This window comes from Canis lupus, chromosome 12 (genome assembly GCF_003254725.2).
Source record: "Canis lupus dingo isolate Sandy chromosome 12, ASM325472v2, whole genome shotgun sequence".
NCBI lineage: Eukaryota > Metazoa > Chordata > Mammalia > Carnivora > Canidae > Canis > Canis lupus.
In genome coordinates, this window is record NC_064254.1 from 66,832,210 (window position 1) to 66,857,404 (window position 25,195).

At 36.7% G+C, this 25,195-nt stretch overlaps 1 protein-coding gene across 4 annotated transcripts in view; it reads left to right on the forward strand.

Annotated features, from left to right (window-relative positions):
* The window catches only part of FIG4 (FIG4 phosphoinositide 5-phosphatase), a 124,077-nt gene that overhangs the window by 27,981 nt on the left and 70,901 nt on the right, over window positions 1-25,195 (forward strand). For all 4 annotated transcript variants that reach the window (XM_025444479.2, XM_025444478.3, XM_025444481.3 and 1 more), the window contains 8 exons: window positions 2,288-2,338; window positions 9,629-9,777; window positions 12,947-13,075; window positions 15,602-15,702; window positions 16,952-17,114; window positions 17,604-17,701; window positions 21,920-22,053; window positions 23,318-23,434. In XM_025444479.2, the coding sequence (XP_025300264.1) occupies window positions 2,288-2,338; window positions 9,629-9,777; window positions 12,947-13,075; window positions 15,602-15,702; window positions 16,952-17,114; window positions 17,604-17,701; window positions 21,920-22,053; window positions 23,318-23,434 (942 nt within the window). The remainder of the gene's footprint in view (window positions 1-2,287; window positions 2,339-9,628; window positions 9,778-12,946; window positions 13,076-15,601; window positions 15,703-16,951; window positions 17,115-17,603; window positions 17,702-21,919; window positions 22,054-23,317; window positions 23,435-25,195) is intronic.

A 25,195-nucleotide genomic window follows, 5' to 3' on the forward strand; every position in this document is an offset into this window, starting at 1 on the left:
CACACACACAGTGGAATATTAGCCATAAAGAGAAAGAGCTCTTGTAATTCATGAGGACATGGATGGACCTAGGAGGTATTATGCTAAGTGAAATAGGCAGAGAAAGACAAATACTATATGATTTCATTTATATGTGGAATCTGAAAAACAACACAAATAACAAACAAACCAAAAACCAGAAACAGACTCATGAATATAAAGAACAAACTAGTAGTTACCATAGCGGGAGGAGTCGGGGGATAACCAAAACAGGAGAAGGGGATTAAGAAGTACAAACTTCCAGTTATAAAATAAATAAGTCATGATGCTGGAAAGCACAACATAGGAAATATAGTCAATAATATTGTGATAATGTTGTATTATAACAGATGATTGTAATATAATATGATAATATATATTTATATAATATTATGCTACTTAATAATATATTATTAAACATAATAATTAATAATAATATTATAGGCCCGCTTTTATAATTATATAATAGGCCTGCTAATTAATAAATAATAATATTATTATTACATTGAGTGATGTTTAGAATTGTCGAATCACCATGTTATACACCTGAAACTAATACATTTTTTTGTCAACTACCGTAATAAGTTTTTTTTACAAAAGTGAATCAGACCAGCACATATGAATCCAAGGGATGGGAAAAAGTTTATATTATTTATAAACCTCATCTTCATGATTCTTTAGCCAGGAATAGTAAAATAAATTATGTGGTTCTGTATAGTGATTTGACTTTCTTTGAAGAGTGAAATTATTTTAGGATTAATACTGTGTAGCAGTGGACATTTTTCAGAATAAGATATAATTGTATTAAAAGCTTATTATAGTAGACTGAAGTACTATTACTAAATAGGTAAAACTTTTAAGTCACTTAAGAAACTATAGAATATAATAATTTCTTTTAGTAAAAAGATTTGGTTGGGGTGCCTAGCTTGCTCAGTTGGAGGACCATGTGACTCTTGATCTCAGGGTCATGAATTTGAGCCCCATGTTGGGTGTGGAGATTACTAAAAAAAAAAATAAATGAGCTTAAAAAAAGATTTGGTAAAATATAAGGAAGTAAAATACAGTACTACTAAACATTTCATACATAATGACAAGTAGAGGTTATCCCTGCAATGCATGGTTGTATCAACACTAGAAAATTATGCTAGAGCAGTTCAGTACAATAAAATATTTATTATTGGGAAAAATTGTGATCATCTTAATGTTTGTAGAAAATATATTTGACAAATTCAGTACCCATTTGTGATCAAAAGTCTTTAGAAAGTTGAAAGAATATGAAAAAAAATGTTAACATTTATTAATCCTGAGGTGTAGATATGCAGATGTTTTACTCTGCCCTTTCTTTTCAGTTGCAAAACTTCACAACTTAAAATTACGGTTTTTGCAAACATTTTTTTGCTTGTTTTTGTTACTCTCCTCCCTCTAACCTCAAAGCATTTACAGAACATATAATTGTAAAAACAAGATAGTGTTTACTTCTGTCTTGCCCCAAGTCTAAGTGCTCCACACATGTAAGTGCATGACTTTACCGCTCCGGCATAATCAGGGATGAGGAAATGGTCAGACTGTAAAGTTAAGGGTCTCTGAAGGGACAATCAACAGACTTAGAAAATGCTTCAGATGAAATTCCCACTGCAGTTTTGGATTGAATTCCTCAGAGTTTTTTTTTTTTTTTTTTTTTAATTGGAGTTTGATTTGCCAACATAGAGCATAACACTCATTGCTCATCCTGTCAAGTGCCCCCCTCAGTGCCCATCACCCAGTCACCCCAAACACCCCCCACCTTCCCTTCCACTACCCCTTGTTCATTTCCCAGAGTTAGGTGTCTCTCATGTTTTGTCACCCTCTCTAATTTTTCCCACTCATTTTCTCTCCTTTCCCCTTTAATCCCTTTCACTATTTTTTATATTCCCCATATAAGTGAAACCATATAATGTTTGTCCTTCTCCGATTGACTTGCTTCACTCAGCATGATACCCTCCAGTTCCACCCATGTCGAAGCAAATGGTGGGTGTTTGTCTTTTTTTTTTTTTAATATTTTATTTTTAAGTAATCTTTATTCCCAACATAGAGCTTAAACTCAATCCCAAAATTATGAGTTGCATGCTCTACCAACTAAGCCAGCCAGGAGCCCCCTGAATTCCTCAATTTTCATGAGAGTATTTACAAATATAAATGTATATGTTAAACCATGAAAATATAATAGTATTGTGTGAATGTAATATGCTTTGGTGTTTTTTGTTTTGTTTTGTTTTGTTTTGTTTTTTAGGTATCTGCGAATATTTCAAAATGTGGACCTGTCTAGCAATTTTTACTTTAGGTAAGTTTGAATTTAGTTTTTCTCCTGTCTGTCACTTAAATGTTATATTATTTTCCAGGGTGTAAAAACAGAATCAGAGGACACAATAGTACTTCCTGTATTTTTTTTTTTTTATTGATCAAATTATTTCATCTAAACACATAAAGATAATGGGTATTTCTTCCTTTTACAAATCTGAATTTGAATGGACAAATGGTCCATATTGAATGGACAAATTACAGGGTAATTATTCTCATTATAAAAACTATCCTTGTTTTAGGTGGAATTGTAATGCATTATTTTGTAATTTTTAATTATAAAAATGAAATTTTCATCAGTTTCTAATACAGAGTTGTAACAATTTCACAGATTGTTTTAGTTAGCAATCTATCAAAATTAGGTAAAAATTCATAATAAGAAGAATTGTTACAATACCAACATACCTCTAATGGTCTCATAAATTAATAGTTTTCCTGAAGAGGGATGTGGCATTATTTATTTATGAAAATATATCATAAGAAAATAAATTAGGAGAGAATATATTAATTCCTGTTTCTAAAGAGGCATGTATAGCTTCTCTATTTATGATAGCCCCAAACAAGTAACCCAGCCAGTGTAGGGACAACTCAAATATCAGTAACTGAATGACAGGCAAGTAAATTCTAACAGAGCATTACAGTAGAGTATTATATCACCACCAATGTGACCAATATGTAGGCTTAGGAGATACAGAGTTATTATGCTAAATGGAAAATTCTGTCAGCTATAATATCCAAACTAAAAAGGGAGAACATTGGGCAGCCCAGGTGGCTCAGAAGATTAGCGCCGCCTTCAGCCCAGGGCATGATCCTGGAGACCTGGGATCAAGTCCCACGTTGGGCTTCCTCCATGGAGCCTGCTTCTCCTTCTGCCTGTGTCTCTGCCTGCCTCTCTCTCTCTCTCTCTCTCTCTCTCTCTCTGTTTCTCTCATGAATAAATAAATAAATACATAAATAATAAATAAATAGTTCTAAAAAATTTTTTTAAAAATAAAAAAATAAAAAGGGAGAACACAAAATAGCATGCACCAAAAAGGATACAGGTCCCAAAGACTAAACAAGGACTTGTAGCTATTGGTGCTATGCATTGATGGGGTACTTTGCATTATTTAAAAAGTTTTTTAAATTGTTCATACAGTTAACCACTTATTTATCTGTGAAATAAAGAAAAATGTGTCCTATATAGAATGAGTTATGTCTCCATTGATGTAAAACTGAAGTTCATTATTTTAACAGTGGTATAGTGAAGGGCTCCTAAAGAAAGATTTTTCACTTCCACAAGTGTTTATTGAATGTATATTTCCATTGTGTGTATCTCAGTCACCTGCTTTTCTGTCTTTATTGCTTAATTTTATGTTTATAGCATCTGCAAGTTGTCACTGAGACTTGGTGGGTATTGTTAGAGATGGTCTTCTCCATGATTTCAACTTTGTTTGCATCCCCATCCTGAGCTCTGGGATCAAGTCATCCCATAAATGAAAGCTTATTTCAGTTAAGGTTTTTGTGTCTAATTAGGAAGCTTTAAAATGGATATACTGCATTCTTGGATTCAGCTGGGAATAAAGCAATTATTCTAACCAGGAAAAATTGATTTTTAGAAGTTAAAAATCAACATCTCCCTCCACTGTTGAGATATCATTGACATATAACATCTATAGGTTTAAGGTGTACAGTGTGATGATTAGATACACATATGTATTGTGACGTGATTACCTCAATCTTATTGGGATAATCATCCCCTCTCATAATTATGAGTGTGTGTGTATGTGTGTGTGTGTGTGTGTGGTAAAAACATTCAAGATGTACTATCAACAGGTTTCAAGTTGTAATTCATTAATGTTAATTACAGTTACCATGCTATGCATTAGATCCCCAGATTTTATTTATCTTATAGCTGGGAGTTTGTATCATGTGACCAGCGTGTCTCCTTTTTGCCCACCCTACCTTTTCCCATGCCCCAGCCCCTGAAAACTACCATTCTACTTTCTATTTCTATAAGTTTGGCTTTTTTAGATTCTGCATAGAAGTGAAGAACATATGGAAATAATCAGACTTATTTTGCTTAGCATACTGCCCTCAAATTCCATCCATGTTTTTTTTTAAGTGAAGGCATATTCAAAGCAGTCATGTAAAATTCAGAAATTCAAAAGCTTATCAGTAATAACCATTTGGTTGATATTTAAATATGTTCAAATGTAGAATCATAAGTTAAAACAGATTCAAGGTACTTGTTGAAATCACAAGATTAAGAGTTTTCTTTTTTTTTTTTTTAAGATTTATTTATTTATTCATGAGAGACACAGAGAGAGAGGCAGAGACATAGAAGCAGGCTTCTTGCAGGGAGCCCAATAAGTAAGAAAGATATCCATCTAAGGACTTCTATTTTTACTTACGAGTTCAGGAAATAATTGGCCAGAACTTAGAAAACAGCTGATAAATTTAAAATAATCATTATGAAGACAGAAAATTAGTTTACTAAAGATACATAGGTGAGGATTTTGAAAGATTGGAGTGACCATAGCTAATAACAAACTTCTCATTCTAATTATTATATATGTTGAGAACTGGATTCCTTTCACAAAGAAAAAGACAAAAACATTCAACTAAATGAAATTATAATTTGGGCAATGACAGCTCTTAAACGGACGCCTGGGTGGCTCAGTGGTTGAGCATCTGCCTTCATGCTCAGGGTGTGATCCTGAGATCCAGAATCGAATCCATCCGTGTTGTTGCACATAGCAGAATTTCCTTTTTTTTTTTTTTAATGGTTGAGTAGTATCCTACCCTCTGTGTGTGTGTACTGTTAGAGATGGTCTTCTCCATGACTTCAACTTTGTTTGTATCCCCATACTGAGCTCTGGGATCACACATACATGTATATATACACACAGACACATCTTCTTCTTCCATTCATCCATTGCGGACTCAGGATGTTTCCATGTCTTGATTATTGTAAATAATGCTTGCAGTGAATATGGGGCTGCAGATAGCTCTCAAGATGATGATTTCATTTCTTTTGGCTATATACTCAAATGTGGGATGGCTGGATCATATGGTAGTTCTGTTTTTAAATATTTTAGGAACCTCCATACTATTTTCTACAGTAACTACACCAATTTACATTCCCACCAACAGTGCACAGGGTTCCTTTTTTCTCCACAGCTTAGCCAACACTTGTCTTTTGATAATAGCCATTATAGCAGGTATGAGTTGCTATCTCATTGTGGCTTTAGAATTTTTTAAAAAATATTTTATTTATTTATCCACGAGAGACACAAAAAGAGAAGCAGAGACATAGACAGAGGGAGAAACAGGCTCCCCACGGAGCCAGAAATGGGACTCGATCCCAAGACCTTGGAATCATGCCCTGAGCTGAAGGCAGACGCTCAACCGCTGAGCCACCCAGGCATCCCTCATTGTGGTTTTAATTTGCATTTCCCTGATGTGATGTTGAACATTTTTTTCAATTATCTGTTGGCCATTTCCTATGGAAAAATGTCTAGTCCATTTTTAATTGGACTTTTTTGGGTTTTTTGTTTTGTTTTGCTCTTGAGTCGTATGAGTTCCTTATGTATTTTGGATATTAACCCCCATCAGATAAATGGTTTATAAATATTTTCTCCCATTACATACGTTGCCTTTTTATTTTGTTGAGTTTTTGTTTCTGTGCAGAAGCTTTTTAGTTTGCTGTCATCCCACTTGTTTATTTTTACTTCTGTTGCCTGTGTTTTGGGTGTCATACCCATAAAATCTTTGCTAAAATCAATGGCAGAGTTTTCACCCTTTGTCGTCTTCTAGGAGTTTTACAATTTTTGGTCTTAATTTAAGTCTTTAATCCACCTTGAGTTAATTTTTGTGAATGGTGTAAGACAAGGGTTCAATTTATTCTTTGTAAATGGTTGTTGAGCTTTCCCAGCACCCTTTATTGAAGAGACTGTCCTTTCCCCATGTGTCTTCTTGGCTCCCTTGTCAAATAGTTGACTCTGTATGCATGGACTTATTTCTGGGCTTTCAGTTCTGTTCCACTGGTCTATGTGTCTATTTTTATGCCATGCTACTTTGAATGCTATAGATTTGTAAAAAGTTTGAAATCTCAAAGTATGATGCCTCCATCTTTGTTCTTTTTTTTTTTTTTTGTTTTTAAGATTGCTTTGGCTATTAGAGATCTTTTGTGATTCTGTACAAATTTTTAAATTGTTTTTTCTATTTCTGTCAAAAATACTTTTGGAATTTTGATAGGGATCTATCGATGGCTTTGGGTAGTATAGATACTTAAACAATATTAATTCTTCTGATCTATGAACATGGAATATCTTTCCATTTATTTGCAGCTTCAGTTTATTTCATCAGTGTCTTCTAATTTTCAGTGTAAGATCTTCCTCCTCCTTGGTTAAATTTATTACTGAGGTTTTTTTTTTTTTTTTTTTTGATGCTATTGTAAATGTGATTGAAAGACCACCCTCTTTTTTTTTTTAATAATTTTATTTATTTGTGATAGTCATCACACACAGAGAGAGAGAGAGAGAGAGAGAGGCAGAAGCAGGCTCCATGCACCGGGAGCCCGACGTGGGATTCGATCCCGAGTCTCCAGGATCGCGCCCTGGGCCAAAGGCAGGAGCCAAACCGCTGCGCCACCCAGGGATCCCGACCACCCTCTTTTTAAAAATATTTTATTTATTTATTTGAGACAGAGAGAGAACACAAGTAGGGGGAGTAGCAGAGAGAGAGGGAGAAGCAGATTCCTCATTTAGCACAGAGCCTGATGCAGGGCTTGATCCCAGGACCCTGAGATCATGACCTGAGCCAAAGGCAGACACTTAACTGACTGAGCCACCTAGGCACCCTGAAAAACCAACTTATTAATATAACTTTTATCCCTGAGATTAGGTGCTGGTAAAATTAATGGCTCCATCTAGCAAATATGGTAAAATTGAATTTCATAGATGAAACAAATCAATTTCAATCAAATTGTATGAATAAATTAAAGAAGAAATCATAATTGAAATAATATGTGAGTTTCTAGACAAAATTGTAGCCATCTGAAAATATTACTAAAATGTACATTTGTGTAAACCAAAAGAATTCTAGATACCTTCTGAAATTCTGTGCTAAAATGTACAGGCTATAGATATTTTTTAAATTATTAATTGTTTAAAAATCAGGATTGTAAAATGGGTTTCTTTTGGCCTCAGGGCCAAATTTTATTTGCAAAGACTGTTTGGATGGCTATTACTCTCCTAAAACATTTTTTTATTGTAATGGCTGTATCATTTGTTTATTCTTGTTTTATTATGAAGTCAGTTATGATATTACCACTAATAAATAATAGAAATATTTTTGTTCATAGAGTACAGACCACGCACTATTGCATGGATGTTGTAACATCTATAGAACTCCATTCTGATATGTATCAGAATGTGACCCCTTTGTACATGGCCATGAAGTTAGACTGATTTCATTGTGAAGCAAAAAATGCACATTGCAAATCAGTGAATGTTGATCACTCACATTGTATTGTATATTTCTCTTTTTTGAAACTTATTTAAATTCAGTTAGTTAACATATAATGTATCATTAGTTTCTAATGTGGAATTCAGTTATTCATCTATTGCATATAACACCCAGTGCACATTGCATCACCCAGTTACCACATGCTCTCACCTTCCTCCCCTCCAGCAATCCTGTTTGTTTCCTATAGTTAAAAATCTCTTATGATTTGTCTCCTCTCTGATTTCATTTTACTTTATTTTTCCCTCCCTTCCCCTATGATCCTCTGTTTTGTTTCTTAAATTCCACATGTGAGTGAAATCATGTGATAATTGTCTGTCTCTGATTGACTTATTTCACTTAGCATAATAACCTCCAGTCCATCCATATCATTGTAAATGGTAATATTTCATCTTTTTTGATGGCTGAGTAATATTCCATTGTGTAGGTGCCCCTTTGGATCACCATGTTTTGTGTCTTTGGTAAATACCAAATAGTGATTGTCGAGTCATAGTGTAGCTCTGTTTTCAGCTTCTTGAGGAACCTCCATACTGTATTCCAGAGTGGCTTATACCAGTTTGCATTCCTACCAACAGTATAAGATGGTTCCCCCTTCTTTGCATCCTCACCAACATTTGTTGTTTCCTGACTTCTTAGTTTTAGCCATTCAGACTAGTGTGAGGTGGTATCTCATTGTGGATTTGATTTGTATGTCCCTGATGCCGAGTGATGTGGAACATTTTTTCAAATTCAACACCCAAAATATAAATAATCCAGTCAAGAAATGGGCAGAAGAAATGAACAGACATTTCTCCAAAGAAGACATGCAAATGGGCCAATAGATACATGTATTTTATATTTCTAATTGTGCAAATGCCTAAGTCATGCAATAATTTTTTTAGTTGAAACATAGTAGATATACAATATTATATTAGTTTTAGGTGTACAACATAGTAAATTGACAATTCTATACATTACTCAGTGCTCACCATGATAAGTATACTACCATCTATCATCATACAACATTATTATGATATTATTGACTATATTTCCTAGCTGTACTTTTCATCTCTGTGACTTTTTTTTATAACTGGAAGTTTGTACCCCTTAATCCCCTTTATCTGTTTTTGCCGATCCCCTACCTCTTTCCCCTTGGCAACCACCAGTTCTCTGTATTTATGAATCTGTTTCTGGTTTATTTGGTTGTTTGTATTGTTTTTTAGATTCCACATATAAATGAAATGATACTGTATGTGTCATTCTCTTTTTGACTTATGTCACTTAGTGTAATGCCCTCTAGATCCATCCATGTTGTTGCAAATGGCAAGAGCTCATTCTTTTGTGTGGCTGAGTAATATTCCATTGTGCAGATATACCACATCTTTATCCATTCATCTATCACTGGAAACTTATGTTGCTTCCATATCTATATCTTGGCTATTATAGATAATACTGCAACAGACATAGGGGTGCATATATCTTTTCAAATTAGTGTTTTTATCTTCATTGAGTAAATACCCAGAATTGGAATTCCCAGATTATATAGTATTTCTGTTTTTAATTTTTTGAGGATGGAATGATATTTAAGTTTCGAATTACATGGTTTACTGTGTTTTACAGTGCTTATTTGAATAGCATCACTTTCAAAAAAAAAAAATGAATAGCATCACTTTCAAGTAATGGAACAGGTGCTAATGTCATTCAGAGTTTTTAATTCCATATGGGAGCCAAGACTGAAATATGTTTTGCTTTTATAATTCTTACTAAGTTTCAGTTATGTTCTCAGTTACAGCTATGATTTGTCCCACTCACTTCAGTATAATCTCACTGTCTTGCGAATGCCCCTGGAGATGTTAAAGTCAGAAACAACTCAGACTCGCCAGGAGAGTTTCGACATCTTTGAAGATGAAGGATTAATTACACAAGGTGGAAGTGGTAGGTGGTTTTCAGCACATCTAATGTAGGTTATATAGCATCTGTGAAATGGCATCTCATTAACTCATGTTTCCTTCATATTCCTCTGTCCTTTATTGCTCTGTGTCCTTACATGAGGTTATTTTGGATATATAAACTTGACTAATTCATTTTTATAGAGATCATTAATCACAATGTGATTTCATTTGTGGGCCAGCCAGAAAATTGTATGTTGACATTTTCCTAGCAAATTTTCATGTATTTTTAATAGAATACACTTAGATCTAGACTTTTGATGAAGTTTGAACAGAGAATTTTTTTTTTTTTAATATTGGGGAATACATACCATCACCTTTTATTCCTTCATAGAGTTTTGGAAAAAAATTCACCATGAGTTCTCTCTTGTGTTGTAGACATTTACTACAATATCTCTAATTCTCATAAAAACTCTGCTCAGTAGGTATGATGCCACTTTTAAGGAAATAAAGATTAAGTAGGAAACTGAGACATAGAGATTAAGATCACATGGCCAGTGTGCCAAGGAACCAATGCAGTGGATCAGAGGTTGTTCTTATTTTGATTGGTCCCAGTTTGACCCAGGTGTCCCCATAGGCCTTGGTTCTGTCAGGACCACTGTGGGATCACTGCAGGACTACATGTGGGGGCCACCCTCGAGATCCTAAACAAACCAACCACAAAGCAGGATTGGTACTTTTATCCCTAGATTTTTGGGTTGGTCTAGAGAGCTAAAGCCAGAGGCATTGCTAAAGTGAATATTGTAAAGGAATCATTTCAGACTTAAAGCAGTTTAGCTGAGTTGGATTTATTATGGAAACATAGTAAGTCATTAGTGTCTTGGGCACTTTGCTCTGTGCAACTTTAATAATAGTGATAATAAAGATGTGGGTGCAGAGTTAGAATGTAATCTAAAGTTCCAGAAGGTTTGTCCTTGCAGGACACTCAAGAAGAGCCTATGCTCTATTAGCATTTTGCCAAAGGTTCTTGGTCACTCTAAGAAGACTTTAGAGAGTTACTTAAACTGGATGCCATCCCTGCCATTGCCCTTAATCTATTAGATTGACTATCCCTTCTAAGGCCAAACTCAGCGCATGCTCTCCACCTCAGAATGTCAAGATCACATAAATTTGCCCTGGTTTAGGCTCCCAAATTGTAACCTATGCTATAGAGACAGGTGGAGGTCAAGATAATGTGTGGCTGAATATTTACTTGCATCATTTCTTCTAAATATCACACTTAGGAATAGAAAAACTAAAAGTACTACTATGTCATCCTGAATATGAATTTGAATATTTTTTCTGAAATCTGAATTAAGCCTCTAAAAGCTACTTAATTTTTTACTGTCTCTGGAACAATTCTACGTGATGGATATGAATAACAGTGTGTATTAGATTTTTATAGCTGTTAAAACAAATCACCACAGATTTAGTGACTTAAAACTACAAATTTACTGTTACAGAAGTTGGAAGTCCAAAGTAGGTCTCTCAGTAGACTAAGATTAGGATGTTGGCAGGGCTCTGCTCCTTTTGGACACTGCAGAAAATCCTTTTTTTTTTTTTTTTTTTGCCATTCCATCTTCTAGAGATTGCCCATAGTTCCTGGCTTGGGGCCCCTTCCATGTTCAAAACTAGCAACGGCTGGCCAAGGCTTTTCCTACATTATATCACGCTGACACTTATATTCCTGTTTTCCTCTTTCACTTATAAATAATGACCCTATGATTACATTGGGCCCATCTGGATGATTCAAAATACTCTCCCCATCTCAAGGTCATTACCAGCCTTAATTCCATCTGCAACTTTATTTCTTCCTTGCCATATAACATAACATATTCACATGTTCTGGTGATTAGGACATACACATCTTTGGGGGGGGGGGGGGAGGTGGGCACTATTCTTCTACCACATGGGGAAACTGATAGGAAACAGAGTGAGGGTAGAAGTAGAAGATAAAGGGGTAGGTAGAAAGGAAAATAATACATTTTTTAAAAGTCCCTACTATGTCAGGTGGTATATTAGTCACTTTGCATGTATTATTTAATCTGAATTTGTCTCTGAGGTAGTATCATCATTCTACAGTTCAGAAAATTGAGGTTCAGGGATGTAAAGTAACTTGCCAGAGGTCACAGAGTCTGATAAGTGCCAAAGATGGGACTCTAGTTCCTGTGTGTATAATTCATGCTCTGTGTAAAGCATTGAAAGGGTAGGGAAAGTTTAGGTTTTATCATCAAACCAAGTGTATTTGTTGCAGTATATGAACACTCTTACCATACCATGTTTTGAGAAGAAAAATAGCCTGCTATCCAGAACTGTTAGTCTTTTTTTAAAAAAGGTTTATTTATTTGATGGGGGAAGGGACAAAAATCCTCAAGCAACCTTCCCACTGAGCATAGAGCCCAGGACAGGGCTTGATCCCATGACCCTCAGATCATGACCTGAGCTGAAATCAAGAATTGGACACACAACCAATTGGGCCACCCAGGCATCCCACTGTTACAGTCTTTTAAGCCATAATCATACTTATTTCTCATTTTGCACTTTATATAAGTTTAGTAAAACTCATTGATGCTTAATCAATGTATCTGAATATGCTGAATCACGTTTGGTGAAATTAAGTACTTCATCTAGAAGAAGCCTGATATGCTAATAACTACCACTTACGGAAGTATCCATAAGGCACCAAGCTTGTTTGAAGCACTTGATGCGCATTACCAACGTTACCATCTTTACAGCAACCACATGATGCAGGTACAGATGAGAAAGTGGGCACTGAGGTAGTAACACTCTTGGTTACCTCTGTCACCCTGCTGATGAGAGGCAGAGCCAGTGTTTGGATCCAGGCACTCTGACCCCAGAGCAGTGCTTCCAGCCACTGTACTCTGGAATCTTTGGCCTTCATCATGTGTTTGTCCATGTGTCCTTAATTTCCCTATTATTTTCTTTTCTCTTAGGTTAAAAACTTTCACACATCGGAAAAAATGTGTTCATTCTTTCACTTTGTACTGAATCAACACGGTGTTCTGGGTGATGATATGAATTCCAGCCACTGAAAATGGCAGTGCTATTAATCAGGCATTTTATTTTGAAGTTAAAAACAAAAAATTAAGAACTTAAAAATGAGATGAGTGTAGACCAATTTCCTTGTATGTCTGACACCGACTTTTATTTTTCAGGTGTATTTGGGATCTGTAGTGAGCCTTATATGAAGTATGTGTGGAATGGTGAACTTCTGGATATAATTAAAAATACTGTGCATCGTGACTGGCTGTTGTATATTATTCATGGGTTCTGTGGGCAGTCAAGTATCCTTTTTTAAAAAAACTAAGATAATATTAAACTTATGGTGTATCAATCTGTAGCAGACTGTATATGAATTATCAGATTATAATTATCATTCTGTGCACCTAGCAGGAAAACTTACTCATGATATCAGGTAGTGGAAATATAAAGAGTAATGCAGACCATTTGAACAGATCTGTTATGTACATGGAGAGATAAACAGCAGGGAAGAAAATACTATGTGCAGAGTAAGTAATATAGGCAATAAATATCATTCATACCTGAGAGGAGGAGCAGAATCACTGACAGGTGGGGAGGATGGGGCAGGCTTGTAGGAAAAGTGAGGGTTGCCTTCACTTTAAACAAAAGTAGGACTTTAAAAGGAAGCAGGGAGCAAGCTCATAGGAGGAGAAAGCACCACAAGTATAGGGGTAGAAAAGTTCATGGGAGTTGCATATAAAATCCTTGGGAGGTACAATGTAGTGGGTTGCAGGGAGTCAGATTGCTAGTCACCAAATTGCTTTGCTGGTCAGACTAAGTAAGTATTTTGGGTTTGGTGCCTGAACTTTTGAAAGTGTTTTTCAAGAGGGTAACATAGAGGGGAATTCTTAGGAAGGTTGAGTTGACAGCTATTTTCAGGCTGGATTAGATAAAATGAGACTTGAGTAGTCGACATGAGTTAGGAAATTGCCGTGGTTCAGGCATAATATAATAAAATCCTGGATTGGAAAGGGATATAACAGATTAAGTAGATATAGGTTGAACCTTGGGTTAAGCTGATTTTGAGTTCAATTTTATCAATACTTTTTTTCCCCTTTTATTTAATTTCTAGCTATAGTTGAAACCTTTCCAGAAAGTGTTCTTATGCTATGAGGCTTTGAGAGACACACTGTATACTTTCGAGGAGTGGTATTTAGGTTTTTCCTGTCCCTTTTTGAGATGAAAAGGACGTTTGTACACCCAGCTAGTTTTCCAGTTGATGTTCTTTCTTACCTTAGGTTTTTTTAATACCTATGGTGAAAACTTTAAAGAAGTGGTTATTTTGCGATCATTAAGTGGGTGAATGTGATTAGTAATATTTTTTTCTTGTACCAGAACATTTAGGAGGAGTGGCATCAAGGGTTATACCTGGAGAGGTTCGTCCTAAAGAGGGCTGGTGGCGCTTTCTTTATGGCAAATGAGGGAGAAGAGATGCTAGATGAAGGCACAGAGGAAGTTTGAAATGAGGATGAGTGAGATTTATGTGCTATACTTGCAAGTCAGGCTCATTACTTTATAATCATTTCCAAGCAGTGAGTAGTATTATCTGCCTGGTTTATTCACTGAATAATGAGATTCAGCCCTGAATTTCACTTTTCTGTTTCCAAAAGTGAAATCTACCTGGAAAGAACACAAGGTTTTCACCACCAAGGACACCAAAAAAGAATGTGCTACAGTTTCTAAAGGCATTTTCTAAGAGGTAGTTCTACACTGTTTTGTATCACCAAGAGCTAATTCAGGGCCAGGCAGGTATTATGCACAGTAAATGTTTTTGTTTGTGTTTATTTAAATAGCAAATAACAATGGTTATTTAAATCCATAACCATGGATTATAGTTTTAAAGCTCATTAGATTAGATGATGAATCTCGTTTCTTAGTTACCAAGCACTTAATGGATTCCAGAAGTCTTTATGATGATAAAAAAAAAATTGCTATTTATTCAGCATTTACCATAGGACAGACCCTGGTTTACACACATTATGTAACCTAGTCCTGCCAACCACTGCATAAAGTTACTTTACTAGTTCTTATACCATTTTACAGAAGATGAACTGAGGCTCAGAAAGCTAAATAAGGTGACATAATCAAAGCTGCATATCAACTACACAATTCACAGTGTTTAGTTCTTGCTGTTGGGTGACAAATTTGGGCAACTCTTACAGTATTATGCTTACTGCATTCCCTACCTATTATATATTGTTTCATGATTAATCCCCTGTTAAGTGACATATACTCTCTATGAGAGGTGTCTGATCTCTGAAGACTAAGGAAGAATTCATTGTACCTGTCTATATCCTTTAGTTGGTGGTGAGAGACCAGTTCTTCCCTTGGCCATTAACCCTACACCTTTTTACCATTTCCTCTGAAATTCGTGGAAACCACTCCCTCGGGAGGCCTCTTTTTGCTTTACTACCTACCTAGTTTGGAAGAACAGACCCAATGCTGCTCCCTTCTTGAATGGAGCTTTTTGGTGTTCTTTAACCTTCTGGACAAGATTTTATTTATCTCTATCTATTAAAATTTTTATTTATTTATTGATGAGAGACCTAGAGAGAGAGAGAGGCAGAGACATAGGCAGAGGGAGAAGCAGGCTCCCCACAGGGGAGTCTGATGCAGGACTTGATCCCAGGACCCCGGGATCCAAGCTGAAGGCAGACACTCAACCACTGAGCCACTCAGGTGCCCCTGGACAAGATATATTTAAATGTATATTTAGGGTCTAATGATTCTCTTGGTGTGGTGTGACCGTTTGGTGTGAGTGCTCAAACAGCTTTAACTTGATTTCTAAGAGCTGTTGATCTACGGACGACCAGTCTATGTGACTCTAATAGCTAGAAGATCCAGTAAGTTTGCCGGGACCCGCTTTCTCAAGAGAGGTGCAAATTGTGAGGTAAGGTGGAGAAGCAGCAGAGCTGCTGACATCTTAACCTTTCACATCAGCTTTGCCAACAGAGGAAGCAAAGTGGAATTCTAGAAAGTGGCATTTCTTACTTCGGGACATGATCAAGAGAATAATTAATGCTCCGGACTATCTGAGGCTTGTCAGAAATGTGACTAGTATACAGATGTTCTGAAAAATTGACTATCTTAGAGCAAGTTATGCATTGCCTTGGGGAGTTAGGAAACATGTCTCATGTTTTGGAGGATGAGCCATTTCTGTAATATACAGAAAAAAATGTAGTGCATATTTAGTGTAGTGACTAAAATAGCAGAACACCTCCATCAGAGGAATAAGTGGAGGGGAGCAGTCATTGGTAGAGCATCCTTGATGAGAAGACAGAGTATAGCAAGGCATGGAAACCCTTTGCCCCCTCGCCTCTGCTTTGGTTTGGCTCCAGGCAGTCTCCTAATATGCTCACTCCTAGAAAATAACCACAACAAATTCTATCATGCCATCAGTCCTGTTATCCCCTCGAAGTATTTCGTCTCTATTTGCAGTAGACAGCTTGAGTCTTACGCAGATGTACGACTGAGTAGACAGATTGAGTGAGACATTGGGTTTAATCCTGTGTTAAAATAGCAACATTGTGCTTAAAATTATATCCACAATGCAAATAGTTATAACTAGTGCTCTAAGAAAAATCGCAATTTTGCTGTTACAATTTTCAAATATTTCGAGAATAATCAAACAGACATGTTATCAATGCCTCCAAAATTATTCTTTGTCGTATCCTTCTATACTTTTATGAGTAAAGCTAACTCAAAACCTTTTTCCCTTCTGTCCATCAGGCATTATTTGAATCTTGCTCTTTTGTCCTTTCATTCCTCCCCGGTCTTCAGAATTGAAGTTTTATATTCTGCTGGTCTTCCTAACCTCCTGTATAATTTCATGTAATTGTTTTCCTTTTCTCTCCCTCTCTGCCATTTATATCACTCAAGCTGTTCTCTGTCTGCTACTTGTATTATTAGCTATTTAATTCGATTTTTTCCTAGTCTATTCTCAGCTATTTTTAATTGCCTTCATTGTTGCATTTTAATGGTTTTCCTTTTCTAATGTGCACATTGAATATTGATCAACATTTACCTCTTTTATAATGTCCTAAAGAATGGGGATTATAATTTCATTGTATACTTAGAAATTTTTTTCACTGAAAAGTTCTAAGAATATAAGGTATCTTTAATGTCACCTTTCTTTTCAGGGTGATGTTGCAAATGAAGTGGAGACTGAGCAAATACTCTGTGATGCTTCTGTGATGTCTTTTACTGCAGGAAGTTATTCTTCATATGTACAAGTTAGAGGATCTGTTCCTTTATACTGGTCTCAGGACATTTCAACTATGATGCCTAAACCACCTATTACATGTACGTGGAGCAATCTTTTTAATAGTAACTCTTCTTTACCCACACTTTGAGATGATGAACTGTTGTCACAGAAGTCCATAAAATCATAGATTCCAACAAAGTTTTAGAACTGGAAGGTAGATAATCTATAAGAAGGACTTCTGTTATTTTATTCAATAACTTTATAATTTTTCTTTAATTTTGGCTGCTAGTAAATTGTATTTTACTTCAGAAATGTAAGAATCAAAAAAATTTTAAAAATTAAAAAAAATTTTTAAATTAAAAAAATAAAAAAAAAAGAAATGTAAGAATCAGTCAAATTCAATAATATGTGAAGAATCAGTATCTGGATAAGCTCAACAGGTATTTGGGAAGTGAAACTGCTAGATTAGTTGAATTGCATTTCTTTAAACATTAAAAAAAAAAAAAAGAAACCAAACCGTATACTTCTTTTATTTGTGCTTTATATTTTTCATTCTGGTATTTATTCATCCTTTTTATCCCCCTTAGTGGATCAGGCCGATCCATTTGCACATGTGGCCGCCCTTCACTTTGACCAGATGCTTCAAAGGTTTGGCTCCCCCATCATCATCTTGAATTTAGTGAAGGTATGATGTGCTCAGTTTGGTTATAAAACTCAGTTGCACTGGAAAATTTCTTCCTCAGCACAAAGGGGTTTACAAGTTTGCTTTACCTCTCCTCAGAAGAGACGTTTTTTGTTTTTGTTTTTGTCTCTCTCTATATTTTTTTGGTTTTGTGTATATATAATATAATATAATATAATATAATATAATATAATATAATATAATATAATAAATTGAAGTTCTCAGAGGAGAAGTTTATAGACTTTCTGTGTTGTGTTAGGGCACTGTGCCTGACTGCCTAAGCTATTGTCCTTTGGCCTTAGATTCTGTGTGGCCTCTTCCCTGGGTACCTGAGAGAAGCAGCAGTATGTTTCCCAGGGAAGGAAGTGATTTCCATGGGTGAAGTGGAAATGAGTGAAATTCTGCCTAAGTTTCCAGGACAGCTTAGAGATGGAAGCATGGAAATCACAGAACCACACACAGCCTAGCCTTGATACAGCCCATCCCCTTGACCATCCAGAGATCTCTTAGGAAGGTTAATATGTAGTAATAAGTTCTAGGGGCTGGATTCGGAAATTGGAGTACTGCCGTGGTTTAAGAACCAGGTGGACAAAGTAGTGGCATGGCCTTATAGTTCTGTGTTTCCTGGTGAGAGTACACTATGTGGTCAGCATATCATGTGTATATGAGTGGGCCCTTGGGTCAACAGCCTAGGATGGAGAGCAGGAGACTAGATAATAAATTGTATTTGTATCTGTTGCATCCATGTGCATTGAAAGAATTTCAGTCCACAGACAAGAAAACCCTGAAAGCATGAAAAACAAGGGTGTTGATATGTTGTGGTTGTAGCAGTGACCAATAAATTAGTAGTGTCTGAGATTGTTCTGAGAGATTGGTTAATAAATATAACTCAATTACATCAAAAAAAAAAAAAAAAAACACAAGGAATCCTGTGTCCTTTTAGTTCATTTTTAACAAGTACTTTTTTTAAAAAAGATTTTATTTATTTATGCATGAGAGACAGAGAGAGAGGCAGAGATACAGGTAGAGGGAGAAGCAGGCTCTGTGTAGGGAGCCTGATGTGGGACTTGATCCCAGGACTCCAGGATCACGCCCTGGGCTGAAGGCAGGTGCTAAACCACTGAGCCACCCAGGGATTCCCATTTTTAACAAGTATTCTTGAAGGTTTCCTTTGTGCCAAGGCAGTCATAGAAATAGTTCATGCCTTCACAGAGCTAACAGTCTAATGGAGGGGATGGTGAAGTATGGCAGAGTACCAAGACAGGGTAAATGGGGCCATGAGAGCTTATAATGGGAGAGAATGATCTCATCTCCCTGAGGAGATGATGAGTCCATGCAGACTGAAGGAAGAGGCATTGATTGACCAGGCCAAGAAGAGAATAGTATTCAATTCAGAATAGCAGGTATCAAGGCCCTGGGACAGGAGGGCATATGGTATGTTTGAGGAAGGAAAGGCCTTATGGTAGGGGTACTGCTCTCTGGCCCTCAGAGATGATGAGGGTACTATTGTGGGCTGAGGCTGAAGAGATAGTTATGGTCAGACCACACAGCCTTGTAAGGTGTGTCAATGGGTCTGGTGTTTATCCTGAGAGCATCATGGAAAACCATCAAAGGGTTTGCATGATTGAGAGAATTTTGAGCAGATTTACATTTTAAAATGACTATCCTGACCTCAACAAAGAGACCATATGGATTGGCACAAGGTTAAAGAGTGCTGGAAGACCACTAGGAGGCTATTCAAATTGCCTAAGAAAGGGGTGACCCTGGCCCAAACCACAGTGGTGTGGTAGACAGAGCTGGAGAGAAGTATGTTGAGGCTGGAGACTTGGCGATTGACTGGATGTGAGATAAGGGAAGGGGAGAGGTCAGGCTTGACTCCTAGGTTTCTGGTTGCACAGGTGTATGGATGGTGATGCCATTCACTGAAATAGGGAACATTGACTCTTATTCATGTTTTACAAACATGAATACTGTTGTTAAAAGCTATGGCTAAATGGAGATTCGGTCATGATGTTTGAAATAATTCTGCATTGAGCACAGAGATTCAAAAAAATGATAACCAATACATGTGATTGTAAAGTGTTCTTGCCCAGGTTTCCTAAATGTACATTTAATTTTTTAATATTTAAAAGCTAGTCAGTGGGCTTCAAAATTGTACTTGTTTATCATTCCATTGTCGTAAAAATCCTGGCAATAACTAGATATTAACTAGAAAATAGTTTAGAGATTAAGTTGCTGTTTTGTGGAACAGAAAAAAGTTGTTGTTTTTCTCCTTAGTTATTCATAGGAACAAAAGTTATTTATTCAGTTCACTTGGGAAAACTGTTAATTTGTGATTAGAGTCAAAGAATGCATTTGTGTCTGTGGAGTGATACTGAGGGATATTCACTCTTTATTCTGCCTCCATATGAAGTCACTAAAGTGAAATACTTTTCTTGATTTCTTTTCTCTTTTACCGTGTGTTGTGAACCACCTCCCTCCTCACCCTCCCGAGTTACGGAAGCTGGAGGTGCTGGTTGACATTTTGCAGTCATCTACACACCTTCCATGCTGTTACCGGGGAACGATTAGGAAGTCAACCTGGATTCAAGCATAACTGTAGCTAGAGATTTTTAGCCATGGATGGCCATGGGGAGAGTGTCCGAACCCTTGAGATGATATACAAGACCACTTGTAAATGTGATTTTTTCATTTGGTTGTAATAAGGGTCTGTGACCCTAAGGACGTTGCCTAAACAACCCAGTACACTAATCCGTGATGGTCAGCAGTGCACAAAGCAGATTCTTTACGCAGACACAATCAAAGGTTGATGAGATAACCTTTCCTCCCCATCTCATGAAATGTCAGATTTGATCAGGGAATTTCAAAAAGGTTTTGTTTCCCTAGTTGATTTAAAGTGCTTTTGAGAAAAATTCCAGATACATAATTTAATCTTCTTAGATGTAAAAGCTAAATACATGTTCATCCTAAACTGATTTAACACTGTTCTTAATCTTTCCTAATTCCTCTGTTTGATTCATTCAGCTGTGCAAAATAGATACCCTTTTTGTTTCCACTGTGGTTATCTAATTACGTTCATGACAACTGATAACTAATCACCATGATTGAAAACAGCAGAGACCCATTTTGATGCCAGCAATAGTGCCTCCACACCATGTCAGTGTTACTATCACTGAATTGTTTTTGTTTCTAAGTGAAGTCCTGAACAGGACAACAATAAAAGTAGTTAAGTTTTATGAATAGTCCCCATGTGCCAGATGCTCTGATAAGAGATTATCATGCTTTGTCTCTTTTAAACCTCACATTATTGCTGTAAGGAAGATACTGTTGTTACCCCATGTTATAGATGAAGAAAGAGAGGCCTAGGAAAGATGAGAGCCTTGCCCACGGCTATGTGGCTAGCAGGCTGCTGCCAGCATGCCAGCCCCAGAGCTGTACAGCAGTGCGTTAGCCTCTCTCGAGTGAGAGGCATGTAATATGTAAGGAGGTACAGTGGGCAGGGAGGGAGAAGGTAAGATTTGGTCCCATGAACACCTCTCAACCATATTCAACCACAATATAAAAGGGGCAGGGGGAAGTGCCTGCCTTGGTTGCCTCACAGGGTGTAACCACAGTATAAAAGGGGCAGGGGGAAGTGCCTGCCTTGGTTGCCTCACAGGGTGTGTTAGGAGAGTCAAATTTAAAAACACAGGTAGGCTACAGAAGCACTTTCAGCCAGTTTAAGGATTATCCATCCAGACCCAGTTGATTTCCATCTGGTTCTTAGCTCGCTGGAGTTGGGAATTTCCCTTCTTCTGTTCCTTGAGTTCTCCCCTGCCAAAGCAGATTATGGAATGTGTAGACCAGGTCCAGGAGGGTGAACCAGTCCTCCTGGGGCTGCAGGAAGTTGTTTAAAAAAAAAAAAAAAAATCTCATCTCCTTGAATTTTCGAAGCTAATTATCTGTTGAGTTTAATTCAACGAAGTATTTATTTCTTTGCATTTATATTATTTTTATTTTAGGTTTTATTTCAGGATATTTAAGACTTAGGCTTCTTGCCATCACTGGAAAGTAAACATGTTAAAAGTCTGTTCCTCAAAAAAAAAAAAAAAAAAAAAAAAAAGTCTGTTCCTCAACCTTAATAAATAAATAAATAAATAAATAAATAAATAAATAAAATAAAAGTCTGTTCCTCTGATTTAAGGTAATTAGAACCCTGAAAATCTTTCATTTTTGATAAAGGAACGAGAGAAAAGAAAGCATGAGAGAATTCTGAGTGAAGAACTTGTAGCTGCTGTGACGTACCTCAACCAGTTTTTGCCTCCTGAACACACCATTATTTACATTCCTTGGGATATGGCCAAGTACACCAAAAGGTGAGTAGATACTCATGTTTGGTTCTGGTATTTTCCTTCTCTTGTGATGTGAAATAGCAGGAAGCTGCTCTCTACAGTAAAGTGAATGCTCTCTTTTAATTTCCTCCATGAACCTGCTGAGGGACTTTTTTGCTGCTGATGTACAATTTGAGTGCTTACATTATTTGACCAAACTCTTTTTTTTTTTTTTGCCCACGACTTAGACCACTTGCACATTCTCTTTGAAGTAGCTAGTCATTTCAGGACATCGCCGCTCTGAGACTTTCCCTTCCAGGCATTGGCTTCACCTTTCCCTGTTTCATCCCATCCTCCTGTTTAATCACTTTCTCAGATACCACGTTCAGACAGTCTCACTTGTGAACGAACCTGCAGTAATTCCTGAGTGTTCATAGTAAGTCCAGACTCCTTAGCGTAGTATTAGAGCCCCAACACCTGGCTGGTTTCAGAACGTAATAACATTTTCTTTATTCTGGGGCCATTCTGTTCCTGAAAAATGAAACTGCATGCTCAGCCCCTAGTGTAGCAGCCAGGGTCCCACTGCTGACCTTTTATGCCTATAGCTCAACCCCCACCTCCCTGGGGCACTTCCCCCCCTCTCCTGCACCCATCTTAGATCTGACTCAAAACATCTCATCCAAGGAACTTTCTCTCATTAACTTCAAATTCCCCTTTTACTCATCTCCTAGGCATCATATAAACAGTAGGTTTATTTTGAGGTCTTGTTAATTTTTTTTAATGATACTTTATTGTTTTGTACTTTAGCTCATTGCACTTTTTTTCTGAATCATTTCATGTAGTTAGATACCCATGCACACACTCACACACACATAGGCACACATTTTCCTAGAGAATCAGCCTGATTACAGGTGGGTGCCGTTTATATTTATTTTCCATTGTTTTCTTCCCCTGCCACCCACACTGTGCATCATGCTTTCCTCACAGTCCTCTTATGAATGCATATTGATTTGGCTGACGTGACTTTTCAGTAGTGGAAGGCTCTCCAGGGGATGCAATGTGCCAAGATTGGGGCTTGCCAAGGGTTGATACAGGCCTTAATGTCTCTTTGCACCAAATCTTGCTAGTTATTGAGTACACATTATACTATAGAAACTCATTATTACAACGTTCCTGTTGGATACAAACCAGAGATTTTTAAAAATCCCTGAATATGCTTACTAGGGCCTTTATTTGCTTTATATGTGAAGGTAAATATGTATTAAATTTGTGCTCTTCTCACTGTTCTCATTCTTTCTCCTCCCGTCAGCAAGCTGTGTAATGTTCTTGATCGACTGAATGTGATTGCGGAAAGTGTGGTGAAGAAAACAGGTTTCTTTGTAAACCGCCCCGATTCTTACTGTAGCATTTTGCGGCCAGATGAAAAGTACGTACGGTGTTTAAAAACTGAAATCAAGCTAAGCATTTTGTTCTTATAGATAAAAATATTCTAAATATGAGCAGTTTGCAGTACCTGAAAGATGGATGAATTTGTTTGGGGAGATAAGACATTCATGTGATTATGGAATGAACATTCCTGCTGGGCACAAGATTTCCTCTGGTTATCTATCTTGAGATGGAATCCACAGAATCTTTATCTCTTCATGGAGTAAACATTACACAAAATATTTCTGTAAAGTAAAATTTTTTGCAGTAAATTCTATTCAGCATTAAATAGGAACAGGAACTTTTTTCTACAAATACTAATACTTCTGTGAAAATAATATTTATCATTGTATGATAGTTATTTGGTTACAAATCTTTCTTTATTGATACTTTGTGAGCTTCTTCAGGTCAAGGACCATGTTTTATCTGTCTTTTAAGGAACTGATATTATATATCCCCATCATTTTATTTTCAGCTAACTAGAATTGTTTACAAAAAAAAAAAAAGCAAAGAGCAAAAAACAATCAACTGTAGTGTGTATGTCTTAGAAATCATCTTTTCGTTATAGTTTGAATTTTAGGGTACCTGTGACAGTGGTTCCCAAGACCATTCCCCAGCTCAATGATGTAGTAGGAAAACTCAAAGCACTCAGCATATTGTCGTACCCATGGCTGTGATTTATTAAGTTCAGAGGATACAAGGCAAAATTATCACAGGAAAAGGCACATGTGGCACAGTCCAGAGGAAATAGGTGAAGCTTTCAGAGTCCTCTCCTAATGGGGTCACACAGAACATGCTTAATTCCCCTGACAACTTGTTTTCACAGCACGTGTGAAATGTTGCCAATCAGAGGAGATGATTAGATACCCAGTGCCATGGTTTTTTATTGGAGGCCGGGCCCCTGGGCAGCTTCTGCTTGGCACATACCAAAATTCCTTACTCCCATAAGGAAAGAGGATGTTCAGTAAAACCATATTGTTTCTACAGACAGCTTAGGCATGGTGATCCACTCTTATCCGTCTGGGAATGGTGGGAACACGAGTTCCCAGATGCCAGCTAAGGGCCAGCCATATAAGCAGGTGTTTCTGAGGATAGCAGGCAGGCCTGTTGTGTTAACTCTCTTCTGTACTGCACCTTCTTTTAAATAATTAAAATATTCTAAGAAATTAAAATGTTTTAAATCATTAAAAGCATCAATATCATTATATTAGCACTTAGAACATATTCCCAGGCATTCATTAGCACGTGGAGAAAAGAATAAGTAGAAAGGAAAATAATTAGGTCTGCAAAAACAACCAACCAATGCAACAAAGCTCCACGAAATGATGCTGGAGGAAGTAGAGAATCTTAATATTGATGGGAGAAGGATAAGACTTGGAAGATTTTATTAGAAAGATGCCCTGCAATTACTATTCATGTCTGTAGAAACCAAACAGGAAATGGCCTTAAATTAAAGCGAGAGAGATTTTGGTTGAACATGGGTGACAAATGCCTGAGTGTGGGACACGGGGGCAAGTTAAAATGCTTCTTTCCTGGGTTCCCTGTGAGGAAAGAGAGCATGGATAGCACTCCATCTCGGTTATTTGTATAGTCACTTACCAGAAAGAATGAAAGTAAACAGAATCAGCTGAGTATTCTGGTGCACTCAGGCCTATTACTTTGATTCTTTATAAAGAGCTAGAACAAAAAATGAATATAGATTATGCTGTTAAAATTTTTCTTAAACGTCTATTTTTATTTTTTTATTTTTTTTTAAACATCT